General features: G+C 44.2%; 1 protein-coding gene across 12 annotated transcripts in view; it reads left to right on the forward strand.

The window, feature by feature from the left end:
• The window catches only part of LOC115098596 (collagen alpha-1(VII) chain-like), a 420,825-nt gene that overhangs the window by 88,971 nt on the left and 315,043 nt on the right, over nucleotides 1-16,811 (forward strand). For all 12 annotated transcript variants that reach the window (XM_029615285.1, XM_029615292.1, XM_029615282.1 and 9 more), the window contains 8 exons: nucleotides 432-578; nucleotides 833-1,027; nucleotides 1,380-1,519; nucleotides 5,540-5,663; nucleotides 8,989-9,132; nucleotides 12,406-12,596; nucleotides 14,023-14,121; nucleotides 15,530-15,547. In XM_029615285.1, the coding sequence (XP_029471145.1) occupies nucleotides 432-578; nucleotides 833-1,027; nucleotides 1,380-1,519; nucleotides 5,540-5,663; nucleotides 8,989-9,132; nucleotides 12,406-12,596; nucleotides 14,023-14,121; nucleotides 15,530-15,547 (1,058 nt within the window). The remainder of the gene's footprint in view (nucleotides 1-431; nucleotides 579-832; nucleotides 1,028-1,379; nucleotides 1,520-5,539; nucleotides 5,664-8,988; nucleotides 9,133-12,405; nucleotides 12,597-14,022; nucleotides 14,122-15,529; nucleotides 15,548-16,811) is intronic.

Consider the following 16,811-nt stretch of genomic DNA (forward strand, 5'->3'; position numbering starts at 1 on the left):
TCATCTGTCAGTACTTGACCGCTAATCAAGGGGCAGCCCCATTGAATTGCTCCCAAGGAAATTAATTGGTTGAACTGCCAACACTGAGTCTCCCAAATTGTCTGCTCCAAATTATCTTTAACTTTGAAAAGAAGATTTTTATTTTTGGTTGATGATTGGCACTGACGTTTGATAATGAAAGAAAAGATTCCAGATGGAAAATAAACCAAAAGAACCCTTTTTGAAAAGAATTAGTAAGTCATGGTTCCAGGTGTATAAAAGAAGTATAAGATGCACCAGATCAGAGATCTGTGAAACAACATTAGGTTGTGATCTAGTGATTCTCACATGGAATGACAGCCTATAAAACACTGTAATAATAATAATAATCAGGTAATCAAATGGCCAACACATTCTTGGTAACAACATCTTATTTCTTCTCTTGTCTTCAGCATCAGATTTCTCAACAGAGCAGTTATCAGCAAGTTACAAGTCCTACAGAGTTTCCAACTTGGCTCACGGGAAGATGTATGCATTCTCAATCAAGCCCCTCTTCGGGGAGATGGAGGGACCTGTGACCAGCCTCACTGCACACATAGGTAAGCGGAGATAGCGTAAGAACATTTCTGGATCATGAGTGCACTATCTGTGCTGAATGGCACAGGCCACAGAGCTCATCGCTTCCGTCATCACCCTGAATTAATCACAGAGCATATCAAAGAGGGAAAATCCAAGAGCCAGTGACTGGTGTCTCCTCTTTACTGTGTATTTTCTATAATAGAAAGGATGGATTAGAAGACGGGGGGGGGGATCATTTGACTTGACTGTCTTCTTTTCCATTTTCTTTCTCTAGTGGGATCCAGCAGGAAGGTGACTGCTTCCAGATTTACCACCACTTCTACCAAATCCACCAACACCCCTCCACAAACTCCTTCTACCACTCTACGGGTGACCACCCGTCTTCCAGTTACAACCAGGCTGGTAGACACAACCATCTCCACCGATGCCTCTGCCCCTCTTGTCTCCAGAGCAACCAATGTGGGGCCAGGTCAGTGCCACTCTACTGGACTTCGCTGCTTTTTGGAAGATTTGGTTTTGCCTGTCTTTTAACTCTCTCCCAACTCCCTCATACTTTCCATGCTGGATGGCAGGAGTCCTCTGCTGGCGACATGCATCTCTTGTGAACCTGCTGCTTCCTGATTGGTTGAAACAAATCATGAACCACACTTTTCTGAAGACAGCTTCTTTCTGATTGGCTGAAATAAATGTCGTGCCATGTTTTCATGAATCTGCCACCTCCTAACAGCTTGAATTTTCGTGTCCATCAGTTTAGTAATCTAGCAACCTAATCATCCAAGGTCATGCTTGTGTGGTGCAATCTGTCATTTTGCTTGTTTTAGTTTGTGGCAGGCTGAAAGCTGACATCGTGTTTCTAGTGGACGAGTCCTCAAGCATTGGGCAAAGCAACTTTAACAAAATCAAAGACTTCCTCTACAGAATTGTGTCCTACTTCCCTAAAGTTGGACCTGAAGGGACGCAGGTAAGAACCTCTTGCTTCTTTGTCTGTGTAAAAATAGTGCTGCGGGAAAAAAAAATTGGGAAGCGCCGCGATTCCAGTATTAACCATGGAACACGTTGATGCACAGCTGCTGAGATCTTCGTGGATTGCACAGAGTGAAACAGATAAGGACGACATCAGAAAGTCACAGTGTATTCCATGCTTGGGGAACCGGGGTCTGGTATTATTATTATAGATTTATTACAGCTTTTCAAGGTAAAATATTCCGTAACCTATCCATTATCATATCGGAGGAATGGTCGTACACCAAATCCTCTTCTGATTTCCGCAACTGAATCCCCCTAGAAAAAACTCAAAATAACCCTGGAACAAATATTTGGCCCCATGAATTGCATTTGGAAGACCTGTAGGGAATCTGCTATTCAATCTTCTTTTCCCCCCGCGCTCTTCATCTCCTGCATGCATACTTTTCGATTTTGCATGGGGTGCAACTTTCCTTTGGAAAAAAAAATCGCCCTCAAAGCGACTCGTTTAAGGTCAGGTAAGTGAGGGACTCTCATAGCCCTATAGAATTAGTTGAATGAGGCTATCAAATAATTTTATAGTGTGAAACTGGCCAACTTTTTAAAATTACGCAGAAGACCCTTTGGACTTTTTTATTAACACTTTTTTTGTAACCAGTTTGAAAGCACAATCCATGCTATAGAGGTGGGTGTGATGAAGAAATGTCATTTTGGCCTCCCCCCCCCCAAATTCTTCTGTCTAGCGACGCCACTGATTTTCTGTGACCTAAACATTGGTACAAGAAGGATTATGGGGGGGATGCTGGAGAGGCACACAAATGCATTGGCCCCTGGGTGCCGGAGACCCTTGGCGTCACTGGGTGCGAGTCATATGGGGGCCGCAAGCAGTGGCAAAGAGGAGTGGAGATTTGGCGGGATGCGAGCAGTGCCCAACCTGCTCGCAACCCAGAAAATCACACAGTCAACAGGCGTGATCAAGAATGAGGTAGGAATCGGGGCCGAGACCGGGGGGTGGCGGCGCAACGGGGGGGGGGGGGGGGCGCAAGGGAGAAAGCTCGCCTAGGGCGCCAAATCCCCTTGCACCGGCCCTGGGGCCCGGCCATGCGCGTAACCCCTGGTACGCGCCAAAGAGCCAGGCTGGTTGAAAGGGGTGGGCCAGGGGGCATGGTCTGGGTGGGGAGGGGTGGGAGCTGGCTGGGACAGCAGCCATTAGACCCCGTCCCAGGAAAGCTCTTGTCGGCAGCCGGCTAGCGCACGTAACTTACTTGAGCTCCAAAGGAGCAGGTAAGTTAAAAAAGAAACAACCCCCCCTCCCCACAAATTAGAGTTAGTTTTGGGGTTGGGGAGGAGAGAGGAAAAGGGAGGAAGGGTAGGTAAGGTAAAGGAAAGTTCCCTCTCAGTCAATTACTTAATTGGAGTGGACTGGGAGGGAACTGGGCAAAGGCCCTATCGTGTTGCTGTGCGTAATTTAAAAAAATCCCCCCCCCCACGCGCGGAACAGGCCACCTGCCCACACATGCGCGTGCGGATATTAAAATCCGGTGTGCATGTGCACACAGGACCCGTATTTTAGAACATGCGCACATCGACGCTTGCATGTTATAAAATAGCCGCGTCCATGTGCGCGCACACATGGACGCACGCACACGCGGAGTTTTTAAAATCTAGCACATACTGCATTAAAAGTGGCCACTTACTGCGAGGCTGCCATTTTTGTGCAGTGAGCCGGGAGGGTGTAGGAGAATGTGGGTATTTGTGAAAAATGTCACACGAGCACGCTGTTTCCTCCCTTGATCTAAGCGGGCCTCTGGGAATGCCTCCTTTTGCAGCCCGTCAAAAAATACGTGTGCTATGGGAGACCGCACCACAATGTGTAGGCTGTGTGATGGACGTAGCAGGAAAATACATAGTATAATGGAAATGAGTTTTACTATTGATATAGAACGTATCAGAAGACTACATCCAAGAGAGAAGAGAATCCTTGGTCTTGAATCTCTTCGGAAGAGTTCATTAGTTTATCAACAGAGATTGAAGATGACCCTAACCAGTGCCACTGCACAGAGATCCAGTGCAGACCTGGTGATTACGGGATACAGGCTTCATCTTGACCAAATGATAACAAGCTTAACTCTGCTTATTTATACTGGAAACCTCCTTTATATAGCCTTTGAAAAATAGAGACAATTGACCAAGTTCATATTACTTAATCTCTACTAATGTCCATAAACCTGTCTAAATAGAATCAGAATTCAAAGGTTACAGATCCTCAGTTACTTGAGATCTTTATTGTGAATACTTTCTCAGAGGATACCATTGTAACAGATCATGGAACGCTCCCGTGCATTCCGTGTATCCTACCGTTCTTTGGAGTGGCCTTCAACCCGTAACAATGTCAACATTCATCAAAGCCAGCGCCCTAACTTGTCATACCCTCTCAGGCTTTATTTATAGGGGCGTGAACACAGATTATTTTCATGTTGGTTCATTTCTTCATTTTGTTCCATTTCTATTTTTATGCATGCAGTTTGCAAATTATGGGGTGAATTTTCAGAGTTAGGCATGCATGAGAAAGCATATTCGCATGTAAGCGGCCTGTAACCATGTGATTGCTATTTTATATTACAACATTAAATGGTAAAAAAAGATGAGGATAACAAAAATCAATAGAACATAATATATTGGGGCAGATTTTAAAACGTACGCGCGTGGCATACATTTGTGCGCTCTACCTGGCGCTCAGATGTGCACCCGATTTTATAACATGCGTGCGCAGCCGCGCGCATGTTATAAAATCAGGGGTTGGCGCGCACAAGGGGGTGCACATTTGTGCAACTTGCGCACGCCAAGCCCTTGGGGAGACCAGCTGGCTTTCCGATGGCCCTTTGCCCAAACCATGTGACAGGGTATCCGTGCCATTGGCCGGCCCCTGTCACATGGTAGGAGCACTGGATGGCCTGCACCATTTTTAAAGATGGCGCCGGCTGTAATGGATGGCCGGCGCCATCTTTAAAAATGGCGCATGCCATCCAGTGCTCCTACCATGTGACAGGGGCCGGCCAATGGCATGGACACCCTGTCACATGGTAAGGGCAAAAGGCCATCGGCGCCATTATGATTAGTGGCAGCCGACGGCCCGGGAGCAGGAGATCGCTCCTGGGACCCCCACTGGACCACCAGGTACCTGTAAAAAGTTTTGGGGGGGTTGGGAAGGTGGGGGAAGCTAAGGGATTAGTTTTAAAGGGTCGGGGTGAGTTTAGGGGTTATTTTTGTGTGCCGTTTTTCCCGCCCTCCCCCAAAACGATAAGAGAACCCCCACGATCAATATCGTGGGGTTTTCCTATCATTTTGGGGGAGCCCCCGATTTCTGACTATTTTGAAAATATCGACGATATTTTCAATCGTCCGAAGCCCGATTCTCATCCCTAATCACGACTACATGTTCCTGGTCAATGTTTCATTTTATTTATTTATTTGTTTGATGAGTTTTATATACCGTTATTCGGTAGAGCCATCATAACGGTTTACAAAGTGAACATTTTTTAACAGTAATGAAACATTATAGCAGAATGAGCATAAACAGAAGTAAAACAAGTCAAATACAATAATTATTCTTTGATTGGATGAAGAGGGTAAGTACGATTGGTTGGAGGTTATAGTTGAGAGTTTATTTGATGGCTGGTATGGCCGGAAGACAGAGGGTCAGTGAAGAATTTGCGGAAGAAAAAAGTTCTTATCAGCATTGCATGGTCCTGGCCATTGTTGCTGTGCTTCACAGTCGCATTTATTTGTCATTGGTGCTGTTTATGCCTGATCAGAGGGGCGTGCTTTCGTTTTCCTTTCAAAGGACTCTCGTCCGTTCTGCTCTGCTCAGTGAGACCGGGCTCCTTTATCATAACGCAGCTTAAGAAGGGGTCCTGCCTCAGCACATTGCTGCCTGATCAATGCACCTTGTATCACAGGAGCATGGTCTACCTCCGCACTCTCAGTCTTCCTGACGGATCTTCACGTTCTCCATCAGATTGCCATGGCGCAGTATAGCGAGGAGCCCAGGACAGAATTCCTCCTGAACCAGTACAAGGACAGGAACGGTGTGCTGAAAGCCATAAAGGGACTTCGGTATGCTGGAGGAAACACAAAGACAGGTACAAGGGCAAACTTCTGTTGAGGGAGGGGGGGAAAAATAACATATTAAAGCTTCAAGTTCTGTAATTGCAGACGAAGCACTGGTTCCTTTGAAAGATGATGGTTTCTGTGTTAGTGCTGTTGGTTACTGATGGTACTGTGGCTGGATGACCATAGCAAGCATAACACTGACTTTTCACTACAAGGTCAATACTCACTACAAGGTCAATTGTTAAAAGCCCACTGAGCGGGTGAGGATAACTTGGTAAATTCACCCAATTATCTTTATCTGAATAGACTCATAAGTGGCAGGGGGTATCGTGATCATATAACTCCAGTATTAAAGGAATTGCACTGGCCTCCGATTTGGAGCCATTCACACTTTAAATTATTGATTACAATTGTGAATTACAATCCATAATCATAATCAATAAATTATTATATTCAGTGAAATCTTGTTCAATGAAAGATAAAATCCAGTGGTACGAGCCTGGATGAACATTACGATCCCAGGTGAACAAATGTATCCTCAAATCTGGAATAAAAATCAGATGTTATACAGAAGCAGACAGTAACTTATGCAGATCCAGTATTATGGAATTCACTTCCTAAAGTATTACGTTGAAAAAAGAATTGTCTAAATTTAGGGAAAGACTGAAAACGTTTTTACTTCAAAGGGTGTACATTTAAATGTGATGTAGTCATTGATGTAACTTAATTTTAATGTATTTTATGCTTATGTATGTATTATGTTTGATATGTATATTGAAGTGTTACCCACACCGAACTATGCATAGGAGATAGTGGGCTATAAGATTTTAATTAAAAAAATAAATGCAATATTCAACAGCTCTTGTCTGGCTAAAAGTGCCACTGAATATCTGGCCACACAAATTTAGTGCAGATATTCATACTGATGGAGTTGTCCACGTGAATTTATACTGGTAACACTAAATATCATGCCACCCAGATATATGAGAGAGAGAGAGAGAAAGAGAGAACCTAACCATAATGCTGTCACACTAGACAAGTATTTATATCTCTATGGGAAGCCCTCCTAGTAACTCGAGGTGAGGTTTAGGTATTAGTGTAGGGATTAGGGTCCACTTTGACATTCAAAATGAGACGTACAAACAGCAAAGTGCTCTCTTGTGAAGATTTGAGGACCTTCGGAGTGAGGAAACTCAGCCAAAGATGAGATTTGTGCAGTGTTCTCTCAACCTAGCTTGATGGAGGTTGAGAGAACACTGCACAAATCTCATCTTTGGCTGAGTTTCCTCATGCCGAAGGTCATCAAATCTTTACACGAGTGAAGCACTGTGCTGTTCGTATGTCTCACTTTGAATGTCAAAGTGGCCCCTAAACCCTACACTAATACCTAAACCTCACCTCGAGTTACTAGGTGAGCTTCCCATAGAGATATAAATACCTATCTAGTGTGAGGGAATCATGGCCTTCCTCTCTCCCTCTCCCTCTCTCTCCTAAAATCAGTGTTAAAGCCATGTGATAGGGCTTTGCAAACCAGTAAATCACTTTTTCTGATTTGCATTACATGCATTAAAGGTGCTTAATGCATATGAAAATGCCATAACGCTATTTGATAAGTAAGCCTGAATGGATAAGAATTCCCTGATTAAAACCTAGTTTTAGACTATTAAATCTTTGAATGAAGACCACCCCCCACAAGTAAGTGATCTAGTCAGAAACATCAAGCCACACAGCCAAGCATAGTCAGGGCTGTTCCAGACCCTCTCTGTCTGACTGTGGCAAAAATCTGAACTGAAGCCAGCTGGAACTCGGAACAGTACAGAGACCCATGTTCACAGCTCCTGGGGAGAGGGGTGGAAGAAAGAATCTCAGCCAGTGCTCATTGGCGACATCTAGTGGTCAGACTCAGGGTGCACACATACTGAGTTTTGGGGGAGAGGGAGGAAGAGGAGGAGAAGAGATTCATGATCTAAAACCATTGCTACAATAGTGGAGCTGAATAGAAGGACAAAATAATGGGGAGGGAGACCTCCAGGTGGCAGAGAATGAAGGTTCATGCTAGTAGATACCAACTGGACTGGAAGCCCAAAGACGCAGGAGGTAGCTGTCAGGCCAAAAAAATAAAAAATTGAACTGTATCGAGCCCATAAAAAAATCGACAGGACCAACTGTAAAGATGGTTCGAACCATTTCAGGGATGTGCTGAGGCCACAAAGGAAATTGCTAAATGAGTCCCTTGGAGGCCCCTTGTTCCCCCCCCCCCCCCCCCCGTACGGACTGGTGGAGACATACGCCGTCACTTAAGAAATGGCGGAAATCGATCGCTGGGTGCGGGAGGTTCACAGGCAGCTCCAGGGGGGGCCGCAGTTCCCATGGCGGATTGCGGCTGGTCCAGGGATTGACTGAGGGTTCTGTATCCTTTTCTTTAATACATAAGACTGTAGCTTTCTTCACAGCATTAAACTGGATCCTGGCCTTTAATAGTAGTAAGAGGTAATCAGATGTGATGAGTTTCTGCTGGAAAGCTGCCGATCCACTGATTCCCTTCTTGTAAGCAGAAAGGAATTTTTACTTGTGGACTGGCAAAGCAACCTGTGGAGCGTAAATATATCTGAAGGCCTACAGGGTACTTGATTTTCTTTCTTTTGGATAACCAGAAACAAATAATTGCCCAAATACAAGCAGTTAGAAGCTTAGCTATGATGGGCTGATGTCATCTTTCAGGCAGAGTACCTAGGAGGTAGGCCAGGTAAGTTAACGGGATAAACTTATCCACTTAACCTAAACTGGAAGTTCAGCAGCACAGGTGTGCCATCGAATATACCAAGTAGCTCAAAGCTGGCCAGGCATAACTTTACCCACCTAACTTAAGGGCTGCCTCACGGTACAAGCTAAAGTTATCCGGATAGCTCAGCCAGATAACATTGGGTATCAGCAGTATCCCTGGCTATAAATAAATAAATTAGAATGTCCTGACTTATCCGGCTAACTTTTTATCTAGCTAATGACTCAGCTGGAGCGGTTCACTGTGAATTTAAAAGCCATGGTTTGTCTGGGTAAGTCCCGAACTTGGCCGGACAAATCGCATGCGAATGGACCCCATTATCTTACTAAAGGGAAAAAAATGAAAGAAGGAAGATGTAGATCCACCCGAGGTCCACTACCAGTGGGAAAGACCACGGAATAGTAAGGAAACCACGTGAGTGCTGAGCGTGGCTTCCTGCTTGTTTCCTCTGGAGCTCTGTTGTATTTATGAAGAAAGAACAGTACAAGTAAACCTAGGTGTAAACATCTGATGGTTACTGAGTTTGAGCACGTGGTATAAAGCGCCACCTGGGGGCATTTGTGTCCAAATAGGTCGGGGCATAGGCCACGTGTTGAAGGAGGTCTTTCAGGCATCGAAAGGCATGAGAGCAGCCTCTCCGCATATCCTGGTGCTGCTGACCGATGGACGATCACAGGATGACGTGGTGCAGCCGGCCAGAGTGGCTCATATTTTAGGTGAGTACCAGCAGCATTGTTAAAATGGCTTTTGGAGAGTCATCACTGAGGTAGAACTGGTTACTTTTCCTGGAAAGTGATCCACTACCAACTGCGGATTGCTGGAGGATTAATTTACTGTGGTAGTTCCTGCACCCGGTCCCCATTCCCCTCAGACCAGGCTGGTTTTCAGGATATCTCCGCTGAATATTCGTTCAATAGATTTGGATGTACCTGGTTCAAGAACCAGGGTAATTTGCATAGTTTGGTTGTCCTATAAACCAGGCCTGCTTCAGCACCAGAACTGGGTTCCATCCTCCTGCGGTTTGAACAGAAATTTCTCCTCGTGTTAGCTTCTATTTATTTATTTATTTATTTATTTATTTATTTATTTACAGGCTTTCTATGCCGTCATTCAGTAATCTGTCATAACGGTTTACATAAGTAGTACATATTGGAAGACACAAAAAACAAAATACATTAAGAAATTATAAAAAAGACATAAATTAAGATTACAATATAAAATAATAAAACTGAGTCAAATCAGTGAAATCATAATTATAAAACAGTATCATTAAAAACTAAAATAAAATTAATTAATTAAAAATAAAGAAGTAGTCCTCCATTGCCTAAAATGATTATTTCCTGTATCATAATATGCCTTAGGAATATTAAAATTGCTCATAGTCATGATTTATGTAATCATAAACATTGTCATATCTCTTGCATTGCTGGCTATAAGATATTATTTTCCTATTTCCTGATAAGCCTTTGAAAATAACCATGTTTTCAAGTCCTTTTTAAATTTAGTAAAATTAGCCTGTAGTCGTAGCTTGGATGGCATCGTGTTCCATAATTTAGGACCTCTTATCGGTAGATTTAGTTTAAGGGTATAGAATGAGATGAACACTTTGCACAACTCGACCAACTTGAATTACTTCTGAAGATGTCAAAATCTTGTTGCAAAAAAGCGTGGACAGTTAGTGAAACTAAATATCTATATCTAGATATGTCTCCTGGCTGACACCCCCAAAACAATTGCGGGGCGATGATGCCAACACCGCTGTCCCAGCCAGACCCAAGCACTCTTCCCCTTTTTTCCTGGACAGATGCGTCGGACTTCTGAGTTATAGACCCACATCTAGGGCTTCTGATTTTAGGAGGTCGATATTCAAAAGCCATTTATCCGTCTAAATGGCAAAACTGCAGAATTCATCACCACGAGCGGCTACATAATGAGTTAGGTGACTAGAACGTAGCCACCTAAATTGGGGGCAGGCCAGAGGCGGGCGAGAGGCATTTCCGAGAGGAGTGGAGTTTGCCGCATAAGTTATGCAGCTGGAGTTATCATCTTAGCTTATGCGGCTAACTCTGGTCACGTCATAGGGCTGTCCTAAAGTTAGCCGGATACACTTATCCGGCTAACTTTAAGATAGCCGGTGATATTCAGCGATGCTGCCGGACCGCTGAATATCCCCATTAGATGGGCCGGATAGGTTTATCCAGCTAACTTAACTAGCCTTTCCTCCTCTAGGTGTTTTTTTTTTAATTTTAAGGTTAGGTGCTTATTTCCCATCTAGTCAGGGGATCTTTGAGAGTACAAGATTGCACGTTTATCGGTGTTTTTATGGCACAGGTGCTGCAGCTGGGTATCTTTTCCAGCTGAATGAAATACGCACATTGGTGCATCTGAGGAGTCATTAGCACAGAAAAGACACAAGGACAGTGCGGACAAAGGGAGAGATGAAAGCCTACTAGGGGAAGTGATGTTTTTCCTGTGTTTTTCCGACAAGTATCGGCTTGTGAGCACTCTGGGGGTAGGGAGATGCCTCCAGTACCTCAATGTAATCCGCTTTGAAGTGGTTGAAAGTGGAATATAAATCAAATAGATAAATAAACTTACAATTTATAAACACCTAAAATCAGAAGCCCTAGATTTGTTTACTTTCTTAACTTTATGTTTAAATAATTTCTTGGAATTATTCTCCACTGTTGTAATAATTAATAACGCTCTTATTCTTATATCTTTTTCGTACTTTTATATTAATGCAGTTTGAAATTTATTATCTTTCTAAAAATGTAATTCAATGCTATATTTGTAAACTGTTATGATCTACTTTTGGAACGACGGCATATAAAAGGCATAAATAAATAAATACATGTTTTTCCACATGGGGGTGTTTTATCGGAGTTTATCGGTTAAAAACCTAAAATCTGAAGCCTTTATATATGTCCAGCCTAGTCTGGCTTTTGAGCAAGGTTCATTCCTGTCACGGTGTGCGCAGAACAAACCCATTTTGGGACAGAACCCCGGGAAGAACCGTACTGGAGTCCAAAGCAGAGTTTACTGAGCACAGGCCAGTACTTAATGCTGTAAGCCAAATGTTTTTCTAAGTAAGGGGTTACATTTCAGGAATGTTGTCAGGTTATTTTTTGAGGGAGAAAAGAAAAAAAATTTCTCTCTCTCTCTCTCTCTTATCCTTTTTTCCCTTTCTCTCCCCTATTTCCTCAATCTATACCTTCTTTTCCCTTACTTATCCCCCTTTTCCCACCCTTCCTACCTTCTACCCCTTACCCTCCCCCCCCTCGCCCTACCCCCCTGCCTACCCTCCTTTCAAACCTACACTCCTCGTTTTCCTTTAACATTATTTATTTTGTTGTATTTTGCTTTTGGTTTTTCTGTTTGTTGCTTCTCGTTTTAGTAACATCCTATTGTTTCAATGTCATACTGTTATATTGTTATATTGTTATACTGTATCTCCCAATTGAGTTCTATGTAAACCGGCATGATGTGTTTCACGAATGTCGGTAAATAAAAGTTAATAAATAAATAAATAAATGAATAAATATATACACATACATATGTATATAATAGCATGGGAGGCCAGCTAGACGTCCCAGTGTGACCATGTTTCTGCCTCCCTATTATTGCGGCCTTTAGTTATATGTAACATATGCATTCCTTCCTTGTAGGGCTTTAAGCATCCCTGCTGAGGAGCAAGAGGAGGAGGAGAGGGTAGGGGAGGAGGAAGCCTCTCAGAGCAATGAGTTTGCATAATATTACCAGAAATCTCCATATCATTAGTGGCAGGGTGAACTAGCCCTGACTGCGTCCATTGCCTACATGGCCATACAGTTCAGATGTTCCTATGAAAAAAAACAGGACTGCATGAAAAAGGGGGGAAAAAAAAGAATCATTTCTGGGTCAGCCTGTCTTTTCTGTCCTGGAGCTTACCTAAGTGTGGATGGTGCTGTGCTGGCGCCTGGGTTTACTCTGCTCAATCTCGTCGGCAGGGATCCGCCTGATTGCGGTAGGAGTCTCTGGAGCTGACGTGGATGAGCTGAAGGGTCTGCTGCTGCACAGGAATCTGCACAACATCTTCTTTGCCAGCACGTTTGATGATTTCCCCCTAATCGTGAGGGAGTTTATAGAAAACATTTGCTCTGAGGCTGGGGTTGCAGGCGTGAAAGTGCAGGAGGCTGAGGTGAGCAAGGTTTGCACTCATGGATTCTCTTGCGAACTGTGTTTGAGCCTGTGGTCGCCGAACCCAACAAATAGGCCGACGCATGACCCCGCGTTGCAGATCTTGGAAGTGGGCTGTTAATGTACGATATTTTTCTTGTGGTGACAGCCCATTTGCATGATATGCAGATCGGGTTCGTGGGCATTTTTGGCGGTAATGTTCACACAAAAACACAAACTTTATCACAAAAAAGTTAACTACACCTTCCTGAGATATAGTTAAGTTTCACTTAAAACTGGAGATTTGACCAATTTTCTGTACAAAATAACTATGTAAAAATTGCTAATTCACTGATTTGCACGATTCTTCAGCTCGTTATAATTCTGCATAATTTTAGCGAATGCTTTTGTAAATGCAAAAACTACATGCACAAAAAATGGCAAATTGCACGCATAAAAATTTGCAAACGTGATTTCACTTGTCATTTGCTGTTTATAAGCGTTATCGCGTTTGCAAAAGCATTTGCACTTTCATTTCATTCGATGATTTACTTATAAACTGCTTAGGTAGTAAGCAGTCGCATAAAAACTTACATAATAGTTGAAAATCTAACTCTGACACGCAGAGATTGCAGGTCTCTATTGCTTAGCACAAGGCGAAGTGCCTCAGCCTCTTAAACGTTAACCTGTTGGACGTAGGCGTCGACTGATCAGTTGTGCTGTTCACTGTCAGCAATATAATTCCCCTCTCCCACACTGTTTGTCTTGGTGGGAAGGATGGCTTTTAAAATGTGGGGAGCAGGTTTAGGCTGGTGGTCCGAGCACTGTCAGGGCTAGGGATGTACAAACTGTTACAAAAATAATCCACAAACTAATATGACAACCTCTAAACATATCAGTGAGTTTATCAGATCAATTCCCAGCCTTTTTTTTTTTTTTGCTTTAAACATAAGCTACTTGTAAAACTCCACCGCTGGCTATGCAGCAGATACCTGGACAATCCAGGGCGGATTTCTGCAGATCGCTGGATGCCTGCAGATCAAGCCGATTTTCTTAAGGATCGCAAGTAGATTCACTGATTTTTTTTTTTTTTTTTTACAAACTCGAGCCAAAATAGTGTACACATTCTTACCTAGGGCTCATTCTGTTCAAATCCTCTTTACCACTGATGGTGTGATGATGGGCAAGTGCCTCAATGGAACTAACTACAATGGGATAATTTTTCCATCCCTTCCTCTAGAAACTTTCATGTAGTCCAGGGCACCAGAAATATGGCGACATCATCTACCTACTTGCAGGGTTTCTGAAACATTAAACTTCGGCACATACTGGGATCCTGTTTGGTTAAAAATGTTATATATATATATATATATATATATATATATATACAGATTAGTCATCTTTGGTACTGTTGTTGATTATTGTCTAATCCATTGGGTTTGTTACAGTTTACCAAACAGGACATAAAATCTTCTCTCCAGGATCTGCCGCCCTCCGAGCCAGAAGTGCAGGGGCCAGAAGGTCCCTGTGCCTCCAGATGCCAGCAGGTGAGATGAGGGCTCTCTGGAAAAAGGGTCATGCAGCCTCCCTCGACTGGCACTTGGGGCAGTAATCCTAATCTCAGAGGGGGGGTCACTATTCAAAGTAATTTAGCCGGTTAGAGCTTATCCCCCTTAAATTACGATGTAAATTTAGCGGCACAGTTGTGCCACCGAATATACATGTATAACTGAGCGCTTAGCTGGATAAGTATAACTGAGCTAAGATGCTCTATGGCACGTCTAAGCTTAGCCATACGAATATTGGCAATTAGCCGCATAAGTTGTATGGCTAACTCGCTCTGCCGCCCCCCCCCCCTCCTTCTGCCATTGCCCGCCTAAAACTTACACAACTAACCTTTCAGCCATGTACGGGACCCATACGGCTGAGTGGCGGCCACCGAACGTGGCTAAAAAGCACTGAATGTTCTTTGAACATTGACCTCAGAAAAAAAAAAAATATTCCCTGCGAGAAAGCAGCTTCTCGAATCAGCACCTTGCCGGCGCCATCTTGTGCTCCTGCCATGTGACAGGGGCTGACCAATGGCACCGGTAGCCCCTGTGACATAGTAAGGTCAAAGGCTAACGGCGCCATTTTGAATACCGGCAGCCGAGGGTGTGAGTGCAGGAGATGGCTCCTGGATCCCCCGCTGGACCACCAGGGAGTTTTGGTAAGTCTTGGGGGGGGGGGTCAGGAGGGTGGGGGGTTGTAGTTAATTCAATTTTAGCCAGGAAACGAATAAGAATTAACGCATGAACGAATCGGGGGCCCTCCTTGCCAAATCAACGTATCTGCCCCCCGACGAATACGAATCCCGAATGCAGCGTATGGCGTCCCTCTGCAGAACCATAACTGTTACTTAACAATGCTATAGCGCTACCAGGCGTAGGATGAGCTGTGCAGACTCAGAGAAAAGAGCCTCCCTGCCCCACGGAGCTCACAATCCAGCTGAGACACACAGGCAAGACAAATAATTGCTGGTCTCTCTCCCCCAGCCTACACGTGCCCACGGGAGCGCCTTGTTTTCAGCCTGGCAGAGGAGGGGCAGTTGTCAGCCCAGGCCTTTTGCCTGGGTAGATGGCATTGAAAATTGCCTTCCCTGTGTCCTGTGGCAGCCATGCACAGCCCTTCCTGCAGCTCCCACAAGGCGCGTCTAGGGGCTGCCATGGTTGATGGGTTTCAGGATATTATCTGGGCTGGATACCTGCGGTAATACCTGGACCTTCAGTGGGCCATGCTTCTCTCACTCAGCTTGCTCTAGAGAACCATTTGCATGGAGGCCTGGCGAGAGTGCTGCGACGGGGGTCTCAGAGTAATTTGTCAGAACCACTGCATGCATGGAAATCTGGTGGATATGCATTTCTTTCTGCTGTCTTTAAACCATGGTATTTCTTCTTGTTTCACTTTATTTCATAGGGTCAGAAAGGAGAAAAGGTAAATATAACACAGAGCAGTCACACGGGTCTGCTCAGCAATCTTTCATTTGCTTTCTCATCTTTAGTTGAAAAGAATTGTGTTTGGATTCATGGTACACATTCATTTCATCTTGTGGAACTTATGTATTGAGGGCAGTAAAGAAGCCTGACGTGTCCCTTAATATAAAAGCAACAGGGGTAATGGTGAAGGCAAAGGATATTACTGGGAACTACAGTTGTGTCCTTAATGTGTAGCATTCTGCCTAACCTTTGCCTCACTTTCTTGCACGTAAGTTCATAAAGCGATCACATCGATGGGGTTTGGCACAGATTATTTGACTCTTGTCGTGAAACAGGGTAGTAAGGATTGTGGGTTTGATTTGCCAAGACCCTGTCAGTGGTGCAGATCCCTGGGTTTCTGGGCAAAGTTTCCAGCCATGAACTGGGGTAGGTGTTTTGTCCTTCTGTTACAAAACTATACGGAAGATAAAAGACCGCAGAAAAGGACCACGTGGACTCCTTTCTGCCTGCCCGCTGCGTTGTGACTGCTCTCAGTTTGTTCTCTTCTCCCTCCTTTCAGTCTGTCCCATGCATGGCTTGAATTCTGCAGCAGCTCCGGCTTCTGTAACCTCTGCTTGGAAGTCTGGTCCAGGTGTCCAAGACCCTCTTCTCACATTTCCTTCCTTCTCCCTCCCTTCTGCTCCGTAGGATGAGCTTTAGTCCTGGAGCTTTTCATTCTATGGAAATTGCTTCCTTCTGGTTCTTTATGGAAGCCTGCAGGACGTTTGAATGTTTGTGTCATTCCTCCCTCTCTCCTTTCCTTTTTCCTTCCAGAGGATGCCTCTTTAGATCTATCAGTCTTTCTGGGTGAGGCCTATAGTGCAGGCCATGGACCATTTTGGTGGCTGTCCTTCAAGCTGCCTTGTCAATGTCCTTTTGTAGACGCGATCTCCAGCTCTGAAGGTGGGGGTCTCATCGGAAACCTGTAGGGAGGTAATATAATAATTTCCCTCTGTCTCCAAGCTGACAACTCAACTATAATAGCTTTTCCAACTGCTTTGTCGCACTGACCGACTTACCCTGAGGTCCACAGAGAAGATGACGCCTCACGTCTCTTTCTTGTTTGGTGACTGCTGTTTCTTCACCCCCAGAAAGATATTGGCCCTTTTATTTCCGCATCTCAAATGCACGATTTATATTTGGGGGGGGGGGGGGGGGATTAAAGTGTAGTTGCCATACCTATGACCATTTTTCCAATTTTTCTAAACGCCATCTTTCATCTT

Source organism: Rhinatrema bivittatum, chromosome 9, assembly GCF_901001135.1.
Source record: "Rhinatrema bivittatum chromosome 9, aRhiBiv1.1, whole genome shotgun sequence".
Classification (NCBI taxonomy): Eukaryota; Metazoa; Chordata; class Amphibia; order Gymnophiona; family Rhinatrematidae; genus Rhinatrema; species Rhinatrema bivittatum.